The sequence below is a fragment of the Leptopilina boulardi genome, unplaced genomic scaffold (genome assembly GCF_019393585.1).
Source record: "Leptopilina boulardi isolate dan_hultmark-lab unplaced genomic scaffold, ZJU_Lbou_2.1 LbouV2_316, whole genome shotgun sequence".
Lineage (NCBI taxonomy): Eukaryota > Metazoa > Arthropoda > Insecta > Hymenoptera > Figitidae > Leptopilina > Leptopilina boulardi.
This window is the reverse complement of record NW_026137881.1, coordinates 2,258,762-2,276,010: the sequence shown is the minus strand read 5'-3', so window position 1 is coordinate 2,276,010 and position 17,249 is coordinate 2,258,762. Positions and strand designations below refer to the sequence as shown.

General features: G+C 23.4%; 2 protein-coding genes across 3 annotated transcripts in view; both read right to left on the bottom strand.

Annotated features, from left to right (window-relative positions):
* Positions 1-8,005, bottom strand: part of LOC127283940 (microtubule-actin cross-linking factor 1) — a 298,405-nt gene extending 290,400 nt beyond the window's left edge. For both annotated transcript variants that reach the window (XM_051309088.1, XM_051309099.1), the window contains exons 1-2: positions 7,598-8,005; positions 6,990-7,138 (exon numbers count right to left, since the gene is read on the bottom strand). The gene's annotated coding sequence lies outside the window, so the exon portion shown is untranslated. The remainder of the gene's footprint in view (positions 1-6,989; positions 7,139-7,597) is intronic.
* A 2,936-nt stretch (positions 8,006-10,941) lies between these two features.
* Positions 10,942-16,729, bottom strand: LOC127283949 (protein Cep89 homolog). The gene is made up of 7 exons (XM_051309142.1): positions 16,501-16,729; positions 15,914-16,169; positions 14,592-15,199; positions 13,867-14,354; positions 13,457-13,709; positions 11,374-11,645; positions 10,942-11,300 (listed from the first exon to the last, which is right to left on the bottom strand). Exons 1-6 carry the CDS (start codon positions 16,561-16,563, stop codon positions 11,376-11,378), a joined length of 1,938 nt encoding a protein of 645 aa, XP_051165099.1. The 5' UTR covers positions 16,564-16,729; the 3' UTR covers positions 10,942-11,300; positions 11,374-11,375.
* Between the last annotated feature and the right edge of the window lie 520 nt (positions 16,730-17,249).

Here is a 17,249-nt window from a genome sequence, read left to right as displayed (position 1 = left end):
ATAGTTAGTTCCAAAAGTACAGAAGTTCCAAGAGAAAATTTATTAAAAGTTCCAAAAAGTTTTAAAATGTTCAAAAATGTAAAATGTGTTCAAAAAGTGTCAAAATGTTTAAAAATATGTAAGATCTGTCCAATTGCTTTCAAATAGTCAGTAATTTCATTGTTTTCAATACTCTCTAAATCTGAATCAGTCATATTTCACTGATTAGCAGTAGAAATCTACTAATTGCCATAGCGAGAATTGAGCAACTGATAATTAGTAGAAATTTACTGATTCAATTAGTAAAATATCAATTACTGATTGAATCAGTAATATAAATATATGGCGGCGGCCGCAAAATCTACTGATTTAATAGTTAATTTTAAAGGTTATGTTATATACAAATTATTGTTTTACATAAGTTATTTTCTATTGCTTGTATATTCACTAATTATATTAGTAAATTTCAAAAAATAACTGAAACTTCAGTTAAAATGAAAAGTACTGATTGAATTAGTCAAATTTCTACTGATTCAGATTTAGAGAGTACGTTCTTCAAATTTTGAGACAATATTGAAAATTCTGTCCTCAACACACGTTGTTGCCGATTTGTGCGGTTTTTCTTAATTTTCTGCCCAAGACTTAGTTTTTTTCACACTTCAAAATCAAATTAATATTATTCTCGATAGTCAGCAAAAAATCAATTCATAAACTTTTTAGAAACTGCATACCGTCCATGAAAATTGTACATTAATAACAATTTTATGTATCAAAAAAATAATCCAAATAATGATGATCAAGTTGATACCACTTATGGGTATCAAAACGTTGCATAATTTGATCCAAATTTTAGAATCAAATTGATACCTTCAGGAAAACTGTGTATAAACGACGGAATCAGTATTATAAAAGGTTAAAAAAAAAATTGTCGTATACCCTTTAGCGTACACCATATACCATTTCGAATTTTTAAAAAATTAAATGTCATATCCGTATCCATTTGATTCACTAATTAGTGAATCAAAAAATGCATTTAATTCACTACTTAGTGAATTAAATGCATTTTTTTAAACTTTAATTTTTGTTCTCCTCAGAAAAAAAAGAGATAAAATTTTCTATTACGCTTGGTAAACATTTTTGGGGTCTATGGATACGGATATGACATTTAATTTTTAAAAATTCGAAATGGCATATGGTGTACACTATAGGGTAGGACGATTTTTTTTAACCTTCTATATAATACTAATCCCTCCATTTAGTTATGCCTTTTCGAGTTAATCGAAATTTTTCCAAAAACATTTTTGTAACCGAAGGTATATAGAGAATGTTGGAAGATCAGATGCCCAAACAATCAGAGCCGTCTAAATGGTTAGGGGGACATATTTCACTTAATCTATTTTTCCCAATGGGAAAAACTCCCAAAGCTATTATTTTCCTAACGCATCAGACTTTTCCAGCCTCTTATTTTTCCCCCCTTTTTATATGTTCCTATAAAACTTTTCCCAATTCACAATCTCGATATACCTCACCGAAGAAAAATGTATGGACAGTAATTTAGGAAACGAACACAATAAATTAGGACGCATGAATATTGTTTAAAATTTAATTTGTTAACATTTTGATTTCATAGAATTTTATCAAATAGAGTTTTCTTTTAGCCGAATTTTCATTTGCTCAACTTATTATTTGGTAGAATTTCCATTTAACCGAATTTTAATATTACAGAATTCTTACTTAACCGAAAATTCATTTAACAGAATTTGATCAAATTTTCATTTGACAGAATTTTCATTTGTTCGAATAAACATTCGACAAAAACTTTTCGGCGAAAATTTATAAACTTAACCAATCAAATTTTTTTTGAATAATTTATGATTGGTTAATTTTATCAGTTTTGCGCCGAAGAGTTTCTGCCGAATGTTTATTCGAACAAATGAAAATTCTGTCACATGAAAATTTGATTAAATTCCGTTAAATGAATTTTCGGTTAAGTAAAAATTCTAGTAATATTAAAATTCGGTTAAATGGAAATTCTCTCAAATAATAAGTCAAACAAATGAAAATTCGCCGGTTAAAAGAAAATTCTAACTAATGAAATTAAATCAAATAAAAATTCTAACAAATTAATTTTAGGCATTATTCTCACAGTCATTTGTTTATTCGTAGCAAAAAAAATACTGTTACCATTCAAATGAAATGCGATCAAAAATAATAATTTAACATAAATATTTCTTATATTTTTTTTTAATTTTTCTATATATTTATGACATTACTTACAATTAGTTGCAAACTTACAAACTCGTTTCTTCCCTTGTTTCTTTCTACTCTACCCCTCTTATTTTCTACATAGTCATTAAGCCGCACAAAATCGGGGGAGCTGTATACGTTCAACCCTAACAAGGTAGAAGTAAAGAAAATTTCGTTTCTAACTCAACAAATTATTTAGTGGAATTTAATAAATTTTGTTTAACTCAACCAGTAAAAACTGAACCAGCACTAAAAGTATTTTTTTACAGCATCTAGCGGTTTAAAAATTAAATTCACTTTTAGGTTATGTAAAAAATAAAATTTCTGGTAATAAATTCAATTAGTAAAATTTGACTTATATTTTTTTAGTTGTTATTTTTTACTAATTCATGAAATAAAAAAATCAGCCAAAAATTTTACTATAATTTAACTAATTCAGATTTAGAAAACAGAATAAAATATTTCGTTTTACACTTTTAAAATAATAATATTATTTGTAGAGGAAATTTTTATAGCAAGATAAAAAGATATGAGAAGTTAATTAAATTCTAATTCATTTACCCTTTCCTCTTTAATTTTGTGTTTTAACGAAGGTAAAATAGAGAAACAAGGGAGAAGAGAAGAATGAAAAAAAAAGAAAAATGAGACTTGCCGACCCAATGGTAAGTCTGACCCGGAAGAGTTGACGGTTACGTCACCGAGAGCTACTGTCACATGAACCTTCATCCTACACTGCAATTAATTCCTGCATTTGCAACCAACTCGTATGACAAGATCGTTCAGACAATAGGACAGCGACTTTCATTCATAGAGTACATAGTGAATTTATATTTATATTTTGAAAATAGAAATTCCGTTTCTTTTTGAGAAAAACAAAAATATAAAAAAAAATTTTTTGTTTACCCTCTAAATTTAATTTAGTAGAAAAATTTTTAACTAATTTGAATTAGTGACTCAATTTTTGTTTTTGAATTCGTTAAATTTTACTAATTCGATAGTAAAAGAATTTGTTTTTACTATTATTAACCCATTAACGCCCATGCTTATAGACACATGGAAATATTTGCAATATCAAATTTGGAAACAGGACTGCGGTTCAAACAATGACTTTTGACGTTAAAAATTGTTTAAAAAATAATTTGTTTAAACAAATTGTTATAAACAAATGAAAAAAATTGAAGAATTTAAAAAATCTAACAACGCCATTCGATTCTACGGAAAAATTACTAAAAAAACATATATGACTTTTTTAACATTTTCACTCTATTTGTTATAAATAATTTATAAACAAAAAATGCACTGTGATGCAGCCATCGGAGCCCATGATTTGACACACGGAAATATTTACAGTATCAAAATTGGAAACAGGAGTGCGGTTCAAACAATGACACTTGACGTTAAAAATTGTTAAAAAAATAATTTGTTTAAACAAATTGTTATAAACAAATGAAAAAAATTGAAGAATTTAAAAAATCTAACAACGCCATTCGATTCTACGGAAAAATTACTAAAAAAACATATATGACTTTTTTAACATTTTCACTCTATTTGTTATAAATAATTTATAAACAAAAAATGCACTGTGATGCAGCCATCGGAGCCCATGATTTGACACACGGAAATATTTACAGTATCAAAATTGGAAACAGGAGTGCGGTTCAAACAATGACACTTGACGTTAAAAATTGTTAAAAAAATAATTTGTTTTTTAAATTCATTAATTTTTTTCGTTTGATTATAACAATTTGTTTAAACAAATTATTTTTTAAACAATGTTAAACGTCAAAAGTTATTGTTTGGACCGCAGTCCTGTTTCCAATTTTGATTTTTCAGATATTTCCATGTGTCTTAATATGGACTCTGATAGGTGTACCACAGTACATTTTTTGTTTATAAATTATTTTTTATAACAAATAGAGTCAAAATTTTGAAAAAGTCATAGATATTCATTTAGTAATTTTTCCCGCAAAATCGAATGGCTTTGTTAGAAATTTAAAATTCATTAATTTTTTCCATTTGTTTATAACAATTTGTTTAAACAAATTATTTTTAAACAATTCTTAACGTTAAAAGTCATTGTTTAAACCGCACTCCTATTTCCAATTTTTATTTTTCAGATATTTCCATGTGTCTTATTATGGGCTCTGATGGGTGCAACCACAGTGCATTTTTTGTTTATAAATTATTTATAACAAATAGAGTAAAAATTTTGAAAAAATCATATATGCTCCTTTAGTCTCCCTATATGCTCCTTTTTTTCCCGTAGAATCGAATGGCGTTGTTGGAATTTTAAAATTTATTAATTTTTTTCATTATTTTGTTTATAACAATTTGTTTAAACAAATTATTTTTTTAACAATTTTTAACGTCAAAAATCATTGTTTAAACCTTAGTCCTGTTTCCAATTTTGATATTGCAAATGTTTCCATGTGTCTAAGCATGGACATTAATGGGTTAATATTATACTAATAAGTTCAATTTTACTAATTCAAAAGCAAAAAGTGAATCGCTAATTCAAATTATAGTTACAATTTTTAATAATTCAAATTTAGAGTTTCGAATTTAGAATTCGAATTTAGAGAAACACTACACTGAAAAAAATAATTATTAGATTCAAATATTCGGTTACTTGATTATTATCAAATAAATATTTACTTGAAACAAATAATTTTTATTTGAAACAAACTAAATAGTATTTGTTTCAAATACAGAAATTATTGGTCCACATACAATTTATTTAATTCAAATAAAAATTATTTGGTTCAAGTAAATATTTATTTGATAATATTCAAGTAACCGATTACTTGAATCAAATAATTTCTTTTTTTAGTTTAGAAACCTTATTTTGTGAACTATTTGAGGGCTTTCCACTAAACAGGGATTCTTAATTAATTAATACATTTATTAATATTTATTTATTTATTGAAAAATATACGAAAAATATATTATAATTAATATTATTAAAAATTATTTTTAAAAAATATGAATTATAATATATTTTTCGTATATTTTTCAATAAATAAATAAATATTAATAAATGTATTAATTAATTAAGAATCCCTGTTCAGTGGAAACCTTTCAAATAGTCCACAAAATCAGGTTTCTAGTGTTATTATTATTAAAAATTATTTTTAAAAAATAATAACTGATTTTTAAACGCACTTATTCATGCAAAAAAATGTTCCGAATATATAAAAAAGTATATAAAAATTTCTATCTTCAAAATTTATATCAATTGCACATTTTTAAAATAAAAGAAAAGAAGGTGCGATTATTTTTTTTTTTTTTGAAACATTATATACATATACATATATTCAGGGCATGGGGGGAAAGAAAAGGGGCCGGACTTGGCTTTTTATGAGAAACAATAAAATGGACGAGTAAAACTCGACGTACTCGTTTCATGACCTTTTGCAGCTCAAGAAATTACATAATTGTATTTTCTTTTGAACTCTTTGATAAATATATAATCTGAAGAATAACGAAAAAACCAGTTCGGGCGGAATCAGGGAGATAAAAAAAAAACAAAAAAAAAAAAAAAAAAGTTGCGGGGGAACAATAGGTCGTCAGCAAGCGCCGCAAGAAAAAAAAAGTCGATCTTTATAAAAGGGACAATGACCTCGATTTTTGCACATACACACATACGTATAGTAACAAAGATTTAATTTCCGATCTATTTATAGAAACTATCACGTGTGTCTCTCTATTACATAAATGTCGACAGTGAATATTCAGAAAACCAGAAATGCACATTGCAAATTCTTGCATTTTAAATTTAGAAACGTTGAATTTTAAATCACAATTTTTTTGACAAATACCAAATTTTTTTTTTAAGGCATAGAAAAAAAAATATTTTTTATTTAATTTAAAGAGAAATTTTTACAATATAATTAAAATTAGTTAATTTTTTATCAGGAGTTTCGATATTATAGTGAAAGAATTTAACCTCAAAATTTAAAAATAAAAAATAATTATTTTTTAATGTTCCAATTTTACATTACTTAAATTCCTCTAAAAACTATAAAATTTTTTTTTGAAAATAATTATAAAAATAATGTTGATAAAGTTCAAAAAAAAATTTTCATTTGAAAAAAAAAATTAATTTTATTGCCTAAAAATTTTTCTACAAAAAAATTGTTCATCAAGAAACGTTGAAAAAAAATTTGTTGATAAATGAAAATTATTTACTTATTATTATTATTATTGTTTGTTTTTCCAAGATCATAAACGTGAACTTTACTGTCGTTAAAAATAAAATTGAAATTTAATTATAATGTAAACAATATTAAAAAATTTTCAACATATTCTAAATTTTATTGTTAATTATATATCTTTGAATATTCACAAACAATGAAAAATGATTTTTATCTCTAAAATTATTATCATACACTTGCGGTAAAAGTAAACATTAAACAAATTTTAAGGTTAGGTTTGCAAATGATAATTTCTGTCAAATACAAATATTAGAAAAAAAAAATTCTGCTCTTTAGAGAGATAAAATAAAACACGAAAAATCAATTTAGAAAAGATAATAGGTTATCCACGTGTGAAATGAGGAAATTGAGAAATTAAAACAAATTTTAAATGTAAGAGTGAAAAATAAAAAGAAAATGCCTACATCGACTTTTATTTATACGAAAAGAAACAAAATGAATTTTTTTTCTATCACAAAATCAAAAAATTACATGTAGAAAATTTTCACTGCAATAAAATATTATTTTCTCTAGTGAAAAAAATAGTAATTGAATTAATCACTTATTTACCTGATGTTTATTTATGTTTCAATAATGTTGAGGTTATTGTTGAGAGACTACCGATTCACTTAATTGTCAGTGTTTACTCTGATGGCTAATACATAACTCATTTCGAGAAATACACGCAAACATGTCGAAACAAATAATATACACATACACTGTCAAATTAACGAAACACAAACATTACTTGGAAATCCATTTTTAGTAAATTTTCCTCTCTTCATATATTTATTAAAATCAGAAACACGATACTAAAAAAAAATCACTTGAGAAATTACAAAATATTTCAAATAATTACCGAAATATAATTACAGAACAAAAAATAAATAATCACACAAACTAATTAGATATTTCGTCAAATTAGATAAAAAAAAAATGAATTTCTTTTAAAATGGCAGTTCATTGACCTCTTCCAAAAACAAAAATATAACAATGCTCTAGTTACCTTACATATATTCCAATCCAAAAATTTCTCAAAAAAAAATCATTACAAAAATCAAAAATAATTTTTTAACCTTAAAATTGATTTTTGATGGACATATGTTATATTTCTAATAGCGAGGAAAATTTATTATAAACGTGTACATTTATTTGTGGGGACAAAAAAAGAAAATTACCTTGATTTACAATATCAAATATTTCCATTTAATATTTGTGATTCGTAAAAAATAAAGAAAATTTTAATTTTATTTTTGTCACTATCTTTCAATTTTTTGCACCCCGTTTGTGACGTTTCTCATTTATATAGATCATTTGACACACGGGCGGACGTTAAAACACCCCCCTCAAGGTAAAAATCAATGAACACACACCGGCTTTCTCATCGTCAACGACACAATGACCTATCCTCCATAGGGATGAAGCACTATTGATTTTCTTTAAATATCATTTAACATTAAAATTTGAAAATATTCATGCAAAAGAAATGACTGGTACTTTCTCAATATATTTCACTGATATCATTAACGACGACATACATTATCACTTATCGCGCCAATCTTTGCGTCACGAATGCGACCCGGTTCCATACAACGCGCCTAGCAGACGACATATTGCTTTTTCACGAGAAAACGCGAATCGTCGACGGAAATAAACGAGTAAAATATACAGGCGCCCAATTTACACAGGAGAAAAATTTTAATAAAAACTTTGATTATTTCATTTGGGGGGGGGGAGAGAGATTTTTACTATTTTTATATTGGATAAATGAAGAATAATTATATGAAAAATTTGTCACAATCATGAAATAGATAGAAAATGGATTATTTCTAACAATGACGTGATGGTCACGAAATTATGCTGATTTATATTTTAATATTATACATTTACTTACCTTTTATTCGTTGCTAATTTCTATTACATCTGAAAATAGTTAAACTAAAATACACTTTTGTTTATTTAAAATGATACTAGATTGAAAAATACTAATAGATTATTCATGAGAATCATTCCAAGTGAGTAGCTGGTGAGCAATAGACTTTGCGCGCGCGCGCATTATCAGGGTGCATTCACTATGGACAAAATTGTCTGATTTAAGGTGATTCTGCAATGCACTTGAATAATTTTTACTTTAAAATAATTGTGTTTTTAACACTTTCTCTTCATAATATTAGAAAAATATTGTTATAATCACAAGGAAACTGATAAATAATGAGATTTATAACTTTTAGGGGCGAAAAAAGCAAGTTTCACCCAATAGACGTTTCACATTACAGATGTTTTACTTTCTATATAGAACCTGTGACTGCACCCTGATTTACATTCAATATTCAAACGCGGGAAATAACCATAATTGTTTTCTTTCCTAAAAAGTTCATTTTCAAGAATTAATAATTTTTCAAAATGTAAATTATATTTCAGTTAATTGAAAACTGTTATTACCGTTTTTAATTTGTTATATAAAATTGTGTTAACTAAAATAAATACGATGTTGAAAAAAAAGGTTATATTGCCACAAGTTGTCAACAGCAAAATTTTAGTTATAGGTTATTTAATCCCTTAATTAATGTGTTATTAATGTATAATAATCGTATCGTAAAAAAAATAGCATTTTTAAAATTAAAATAAAGTATCTGTGAATATATCAAAAAAGGCGATCGGTAAGTCTTTTATCTTTTTTTTATTATTATTTATAATTAATATCTTTAATTTACTATTTTTTTATTTTGTATTTCGTTTTCGATGTTTTTTTTCAAAAACTGAATTTTTACATTTACATAATACTGTCAGATTTTATATTTTAATTTTTAAATCAAAAAATTTTAATTTATAATTGCTTTTTTTATTTTTTTCGAAATAAATAATAAATTTGTATTATTATTATTATTATTATTTATGGGGAACATTTTTTTTACATACCAGAATTTATAATTATTTAAATGTCAATATTTTGCTATTTTTGAATTTATTACGAAAATTAAAAATTCCTTTTTTTGAGCCTTAGGTAATTTTCTGAAATTAAAATAAAATATTCTAGTAAAAGTCATTTACCGTGTGAATAAAAAAAAAAATCTGAGGTTAAGGAACTCAATCGTTTCTATATAGAAAGCACAGAATGTAATCTCATTTTCATATAGCGTAACTTTCATTCATTTCTTTTACCTGTAATTTGAACCTAGTTTCAGTGACTTCACAACGACGTGTCATTAAATTAGAATTGAATGAAAAATGAAAATCTATTTTATCTTAATTATAGAAAAAGAACAAAAATTAATTCTTCAAAAGAAAATATAATTATAATTTACGAAATAATTTAAAACTCAAAAAAATAAATTTCGAAATCGTAAACATATATTTTAATTACAAACATTAACAAAATGCATTTATTTATATAAAAAACATTTTTACTAATTTTTTACTTCCTCTATAATTAAATATTACTCAAGTCCTTAATAAATTCAAATTAAATTTTCTTCTATTGTAAAATTTCAATAATTAACCAAGTTTATAATTAGTAATTAATTTACATTTTATTTTATTAATTTTTTTTTTTTGTTTATTTCATTATTTTTTTCTATTTTCAATTTTTAAAAATTAATTACCTACTGAAATCGAAAATAAAAAAATTTGAATTTTGTTTAAAATAAATTAGTGTACAAAAAAAATTCGTTTATTTGAATTTTTTCGAACTAAAGAAATATTCTAATTAACAGTAAGAGAGATAAAACAATTTGTACCTACATACAATCAGATTAAGAGAATAATATTTTGTCCTTGAATCAAAGTCATAAATATTAGACACGCTGTTTTACCACTTGAATTATTCGCAGCGTTCAACAAAAAAAAAGAAAAAAAAAACGATAACATTGTTAAAGCTATGAATAAAATTAAGAAAAAAAACTTTCAATGTTTCATAACTTTACTTCTTATTTATAAATATTGTCAACTCTTGAAAGAATTTATCAAAAAAAAAATCTAAAATTACAATAATAGAAAATAAATAATAAATTAAATTAAAAACAAAAATTTTCAGAATATTAATTATTTTTTAGTAAATTTTTATCAGAAATATTAAGAATAATTACTTAAAATGATACTTAAAATTAAAAATTAAAGTGATACTTAAAATATAAAAATGTATAAAAAAATGTAGATATAAAAATATAACTAAATATGAAAAATAAAAATCATCAAAAAAAAAAATGTAAATTAGAAACTTATGTGGAAAAAACGTTTTTCATTTTGAAAAGAACATTATTTTGTGTACTAAACGTTTTATCTCTCGCTCTTTTAAAAAAGAAAAGCAGAGGAAATGAAAAATTGTATAAATGAAGAGTTACATCTGTATTGTATAAAAGACGATGTAATTCTAAATAATTGTAATAGATTGAAATCAACGGCATGTAAATTAATTGTGAGATCACCGTTTTATATATATATAAAAGATGCTGGGATTTGTCAAACGGTCTCTCGATTATTTGCAATTCTTTGGTTGATGTCATTACTAAATAAAGCAGGTGACTATCGGTAAATCAAAGTCATTTATAAAGAGATCAAAGTTCTTACATCAGTTAAAAATCCGCCAATCTAATATACACACTGTCCTCGTCCTTTTATCATTCGCTTCTATTAATTCTTCTATAATACGCGTATATGTGTAATTAAATTATGTAAATTCGACTATTATTTACATAATACAAGACTAGAAAAATTAATCCACATAATTAATATGGATAGAAAAAAGAGATTATCTCTCGCAAAATCTGTTTTACATTACAATGTTTAACAGATTATTTATTTCTTTTTTTTTTTTTTTTTACTTTTTGCAACTTTTTCATCAGAAAAACAAGAATTTCTCTGGTAAATCCAAGATTTCTGGTACTAAAAAAAAAGAAATTAAAATTTAAAAATTATAATTTTTTTTTTATATTGAATTATTTACAAAGTAAATTACCGTTAAACAGTGTAAATTTTGGAATTTTTCAAAGCTTCTCTGACTTTCTTATCGTCACTCGTTGCTGCTTTTAAAACATATTCTAAATTATCTTGCATTGCATTTTTTTCTCTCTGCAATTTACCAATAATATCCTCCTTTTCTTTAATTAAATTTTTTAAACGTGTCAATTCTCGTGAATATTCGGCTTTCATTTGATCGGCGTCTAATTCTTGATTTTTTATATGTTTCTCCACTGTCTCCAATTGTTCCTTTGCACCTTTCTGTACACTCTAAAATGAAATTATATTAAAAAAAAATAAATAAAAACTCATATACAGGCCTCGGTTTGAGTTTAAGACACAAAAAAAGTCGTTTTAGTCGATTTATATTAAAAAAAAAATACCATTTTTTTTTATTTTAACAAAATTTAATTTGTTAATGAATATTTTACTTTTAATAACTAATATTATTAGATATTAAATTCATTTTATTAATTCTGTAATGAGAATAATTCTATAATGAATATTATCAAGAAAATTTATTTCGATAATTTCAAAATCGAACTAATTGTAAGACAAATTTTCAAAATTTTATTTAAACAGGAACAAATTTTCTAAAAAAAAATTCTTAAACTTCCATTTTTATAATTTTTTCAATTCTGATTTAAGCAATTTATTTGAATTAAAAAATTTTGTCATAGTTTTTAGTTTTGATGGTCAAAAAAATTTCAGGCAATACTTAATCAAGTTCTACAGATTTTTAAATAAATTTTTTTTTTTAAATAACAATTTTGGAATAGTTAAAGTTGAAAGTTTTAGAAATAATTGAATTTCAAAAAATTTTGTTAATTTTCAGACAATAATTAAATTTTACAGAACTAAAAATAATTTATCAAATAATTTTAGATGAGAGTTTTTTTTAAATAATTGAATTTTCAACGATTTACAATATGAAACTGAAATTACCAACGTTGATTCAATGAAAAAATAAAATTTAAGGATTCTAATTCACAGATTTTCCGAAAATCCCGAAATTTCAAAAAAATTTCTATTTCCCCGCCTTGGATGCAATTTTTCTGTTTTTTAAAATGCTTCTAAGCATTAAAATAAATAATTATCAAACAAGAAAAATTGCTTCCGAGGCGAGGAAATAGCAATTTACTTGAAATTTCGAGATTTTCGGAAAATCCGTGACAAAAAAATCAAAATCACTGCTTTCCCGGACTTGGAAGCAATTTTTTTATTTTTTTTAAAGGCTTCTAGCATTGAAATAAATAATTATCAAATGAGAAAAATTCCTTCCGAGACGGGGAAATAATAATTTTCTTAAAATTTCGGGATTTTCGAAAAATCCGTGACAAAACAATGATAAATATTGTTTTTTTTATTTCAGGTTTTAGAGGGTTGAAAATAATCAAATTTCATTGATAGGAATTAGAATCTTTAAATTTTATTTTTTCGTTAAATCAACGTTGGTAACTTTAGTTTCATTTTACAATTTAGATTTTTGAAATTAATTGAACTTCGAGTGATTTTAAATTTAAAATTTTTGATGATTTCACTAAAAAAATTTATTAGAAATTGCAGACAAAAATACAATAATTTGAAAACTCTTTAATTGAAAAATGCTTTCAAATAATTTTATTTACTAATTTTTTAAAAATTATAAACTATTATTATATTTCATAAAAAATTTTCATTGAAAAATAGTTTAAGATAATTGAATTTGTAAAGAATTTCAATAAAATTATTAAAAATAATTAATTTAGTGAAGAATTTTAGTTAAAAATTTGTTAAATAATTGAAATTAAGAGATCTGAAGAAGATCTACATTGTATACTAAAAAAACGTATTTTTTTTAAATTTTGTAAAAAAATGTAAAAAAAAGTCGAAAAAGTCACATTTCATTAAAATAAGTTGAAAAAAGTTGTACTTTTGAAAAAAAGGCGAAAAAGTCGCATATTCCTAGGCCTGTATGATAAGGATGTAAAAATTCTTAACAAATATCAAATTAATATTGTGGAAATAATTTATAGAAAATAAATAAATCAAAATTGTAGGAAATCAAAAATATTTAAAAAAAAAAAAAGGTTTTACTATACCTTTAACTGACTTCGTAAATTTCCCATTCTATGAGCAATATTATTACCTAAATATTGAATATTTTCATTTTCCTTCTCTCGCTCTTTTAATAATACAACTAATTTATCTTTTTCAATTAAAATTTTCTCTTGCTCTGTAACGAGTTCCTTACAAAATTCAGTTGTTTTGCTCAATTGTCTTTTCAATGATTCACGTGAAATTTGAATGGAACAAACTGATTTTTGTAGACGATCCAATTTTTGTTGCGTTCGTCTTTAAATAAAAGAAAATGATAAATACCAATTATATTTTGCAAACAAAAAAGACAATGTTTTGAATTTAATAACAAAATTTAAAAATTATTAAAATAAAAAATATATTTTAAATATTTAAAAAAAAAAATAAAAACAGTATTTTAAAATATCCATACTTGTAATTTTTCTCCAAACTTTTCAATTGTGTTCTCAATTGATCTCGCTCGGCAGTTACTAAAATTAATTGTTTTTCATTTTCCGGTTGTGATTCTTCCAAAAGTTTAATTTTTGATGTCATTTTCTTTTTATCATTCTCGTATTGATATTTTAATTCTTCGAATAATCGTTTACATTCTTCAACCGAGGCATTATGAACTGAAACTGGCATTGTTTTTTCCGAATTGTTTTTTAATTTTTCATAACCTTCATTTAAAATTTCATATTTGCCTTGAAGATTACTTAATTCAGCCTTACACGATAAATAATCTTTATGAAGTTTGTTGTTGTCCTGAGACATTGTTTCGACTTTATGTTCATAAACTGAATGAATTTCCTGCAATTTTTGCTTTTGCATATTAGTTTGTTTTGTCAAAAGATCATTTTGCTCTTTAATAACACCAGCATCTTCTTCTATTGTTTTCATCTCAAAAACATATCTCTCGCACTACAATAAAAATATATTTAGAAAATATTAATAAATTACATCAATAACTATTTGAGGTTAAATAATTGTTTTTTTTTTTCATTAAAAATGTACAGGACAAAAAATTGATATTTAAAAAAATATATATAAGACCTACTTTTTTCTAAAAAAAAAAATTTTTTTATAAAAAAAAGTAATTATGTAATATTTTTGAGAAATATTAATCTATGGATAATTAATAAAATATCAAGAATTTACTTTTGATTTTAACTCTTCAACCTCCTTAAAGAGTGATTCATTTTCACGTATAACTTCTTTACATTTTCCCGAAAAAATGTCAATTTCTTTCTCATATTTTTGAATAAGTTCTTCTTTCTCCTCAATATTTTCCTGATATGCATCCAATAGTGGTGCCAATGCATGTGAATTAATTTTACCCCAGGAATTAATTGATTTTTTTATTTCAACCTCAGAATCATGATTGGAAGCCGATGTTGTTGTACAACTTTTAAAATCAATATTTTGACTAGAATTTCTTAATTTATCTTGATATTTTTCTAATTCAACATTAAGCCTATAGACTAGATTTTTAAGAAGTGAAATATCTTCTTTGAGCTGTGCATTGTCAGATTTTGTTTTCTCCGTTATTATGACTAGATTTGATTGATCTTGTTCATTTATTTGAAATGCTTGCGTTAATTGTTCATGATGTGTATGTAATTCACGATATTCTTTATCCTTTTCATTTAAAAGAATAGATAATTTATTGTGTTCCTCGTATAATTCCTTATATTTTTCCTCTAATTTATGATATTTAATGCGAATTTTTGCTAGTAATTGATTTTTTTCTTTCGTATCATTCACATCTGAAAAAATAGAAAATTACATAATATTTCTAAAATAAGTTCAATATTTTTTATTTCTATTTCATTGAAACAAAATAATATAAATTTATAAATTGAAATATAAATTTTATTTATATTCCAATTTTTTTTCACCTTTTTCGACTATTTTGAAAATTTGTTAGCTTTTTTAACTTTTTTTTTTAATATTCGATATTTAATATTTCAAAAATAATTTAATTTACAATGAAAAAACATTGATTTAAGCTCAGGAATTTATTTTTTAGTTTAAAAAGACTTTTTTTAACATTTTTGATCTTATATTATAATTCAGATTACAGATTTATATATTTTTTTTATAAATGATTTAATCAATGCAAAATTTAATTTATCCAAATTTGAATCTATTTAAATTTTAATTTAGCCGAATTTTTATTTACCATAAAAAGTAAAAAATTTATTTGCTCCAATAACAAAATTTTAGGGAACTAGAAATTCTGTTTAATATAAATTTTGATTAAATAGAAATTTAAACAAAAATTTGGTTAAATAAAATTTGTTTTAAATTAAAATTCAATTTCAATTGATTTGAGAAATTATTTTTAAAATACTATAAATTAAATATTAAAGAAAAATAATTTGTTGAATTCAATTTTTGTGAATTATAAATTTTGATAAATAAGTTTTGAATTACTATAAATTTGATTGAATAAAAATTTGTTTATTATTTAATATTACCAGATCCACCATTTTCTTCTAATTTAGCTGTAATTAATCGATTTTCTTCCTTTAATCTTTCAATTTCCTTGTAAAGATAACGTTTGTCCTTATTCGAACCATTGTTCCTGTCATCTTCACACGTACTATCAGTCTCTTTTCTCAAATCTCCTTTTATTTTTTTAAGTGATTTACTTGTATTATGCATTCGTCGATGACGAATTCCATGAACTGGTTCAAGTTCACCTTCATTTTCCACTTTTGTTTTACTGTGCTGCTGCATTATTAAATAAATTGTAAACAATAAATATAAATTATATAACACACGCATTATAAAAATAATAGTAAATTTAATGTCACTTTATTTTATTATTAATAAATAAAGAAGTGTTAAAAAAAAATTTTAATTATTAATGCTCTTTAACTTAATAATTAATATTAATTAATTAATAATAAAAAGTATTTAAAATATTTTGAGGTTAAGTTTACGTCATTATTTAATCAAAGTATACGTATTATTAAATTAATTTTTGTTTGAAATTAAAATCATATTATGATATCATCATATTATTAAAATCATAAATTAATTATTAAAATTTTATATTTACCTTTCGTCTGGAACGTTTTTCTGAGTTAAAGTTTGGAATAGGAATTCCATGAAAGTATGACATGTTAAAAGTAAACAAAACATTTACTTTAACGTCATCTCATACAGTAATTCGCGTGCATTTTTATATTGTAATTGTTTTTTTTTTTACAATAAATAAATAACAATTTACATTTTAAACTGAGGTTAAAGCTTAGAGATAAACACAATTGTTGACACTGTTGACATTTTATCAGTAGCTATGGCAACCGGACAACATCTGCTATGATGGCGCCACATGTATTGGCGCGAATTATTTTAAATTTCAAATACCACAAAAATTCACAATTTTTTCTATTTCAATAAATAAAAATAATAAATAACAATTTTAGAAAATTAAAATATTTAACAAATATTCGTATATTAATATGTAACTGTATTTAATATGCAGTAAATTAAATTTTTATAATTATGAATTATAATATTATTTAATCATAAAAAAAAAAAAAAATGCATAACTTAAATTAATATACAATAATAAATTTTAATAAATTATCATTAAATATAAGTTGGTAAAAATAAATGAATAAAAAAAAATAATAACACTGAGTGAGAAAAATTTTTATGTTAATTTAAAATAGGGAAAAAATTATTTACCTGAAACAACGAAACATTTCACTATAATAGTAAAAAATTTTTCTTGTTTCAGTTAAATCTTTTGCTATTCTAGTAAAACTTTTCGCTGTTTCAGATAAATATTTTTTTTCCTTG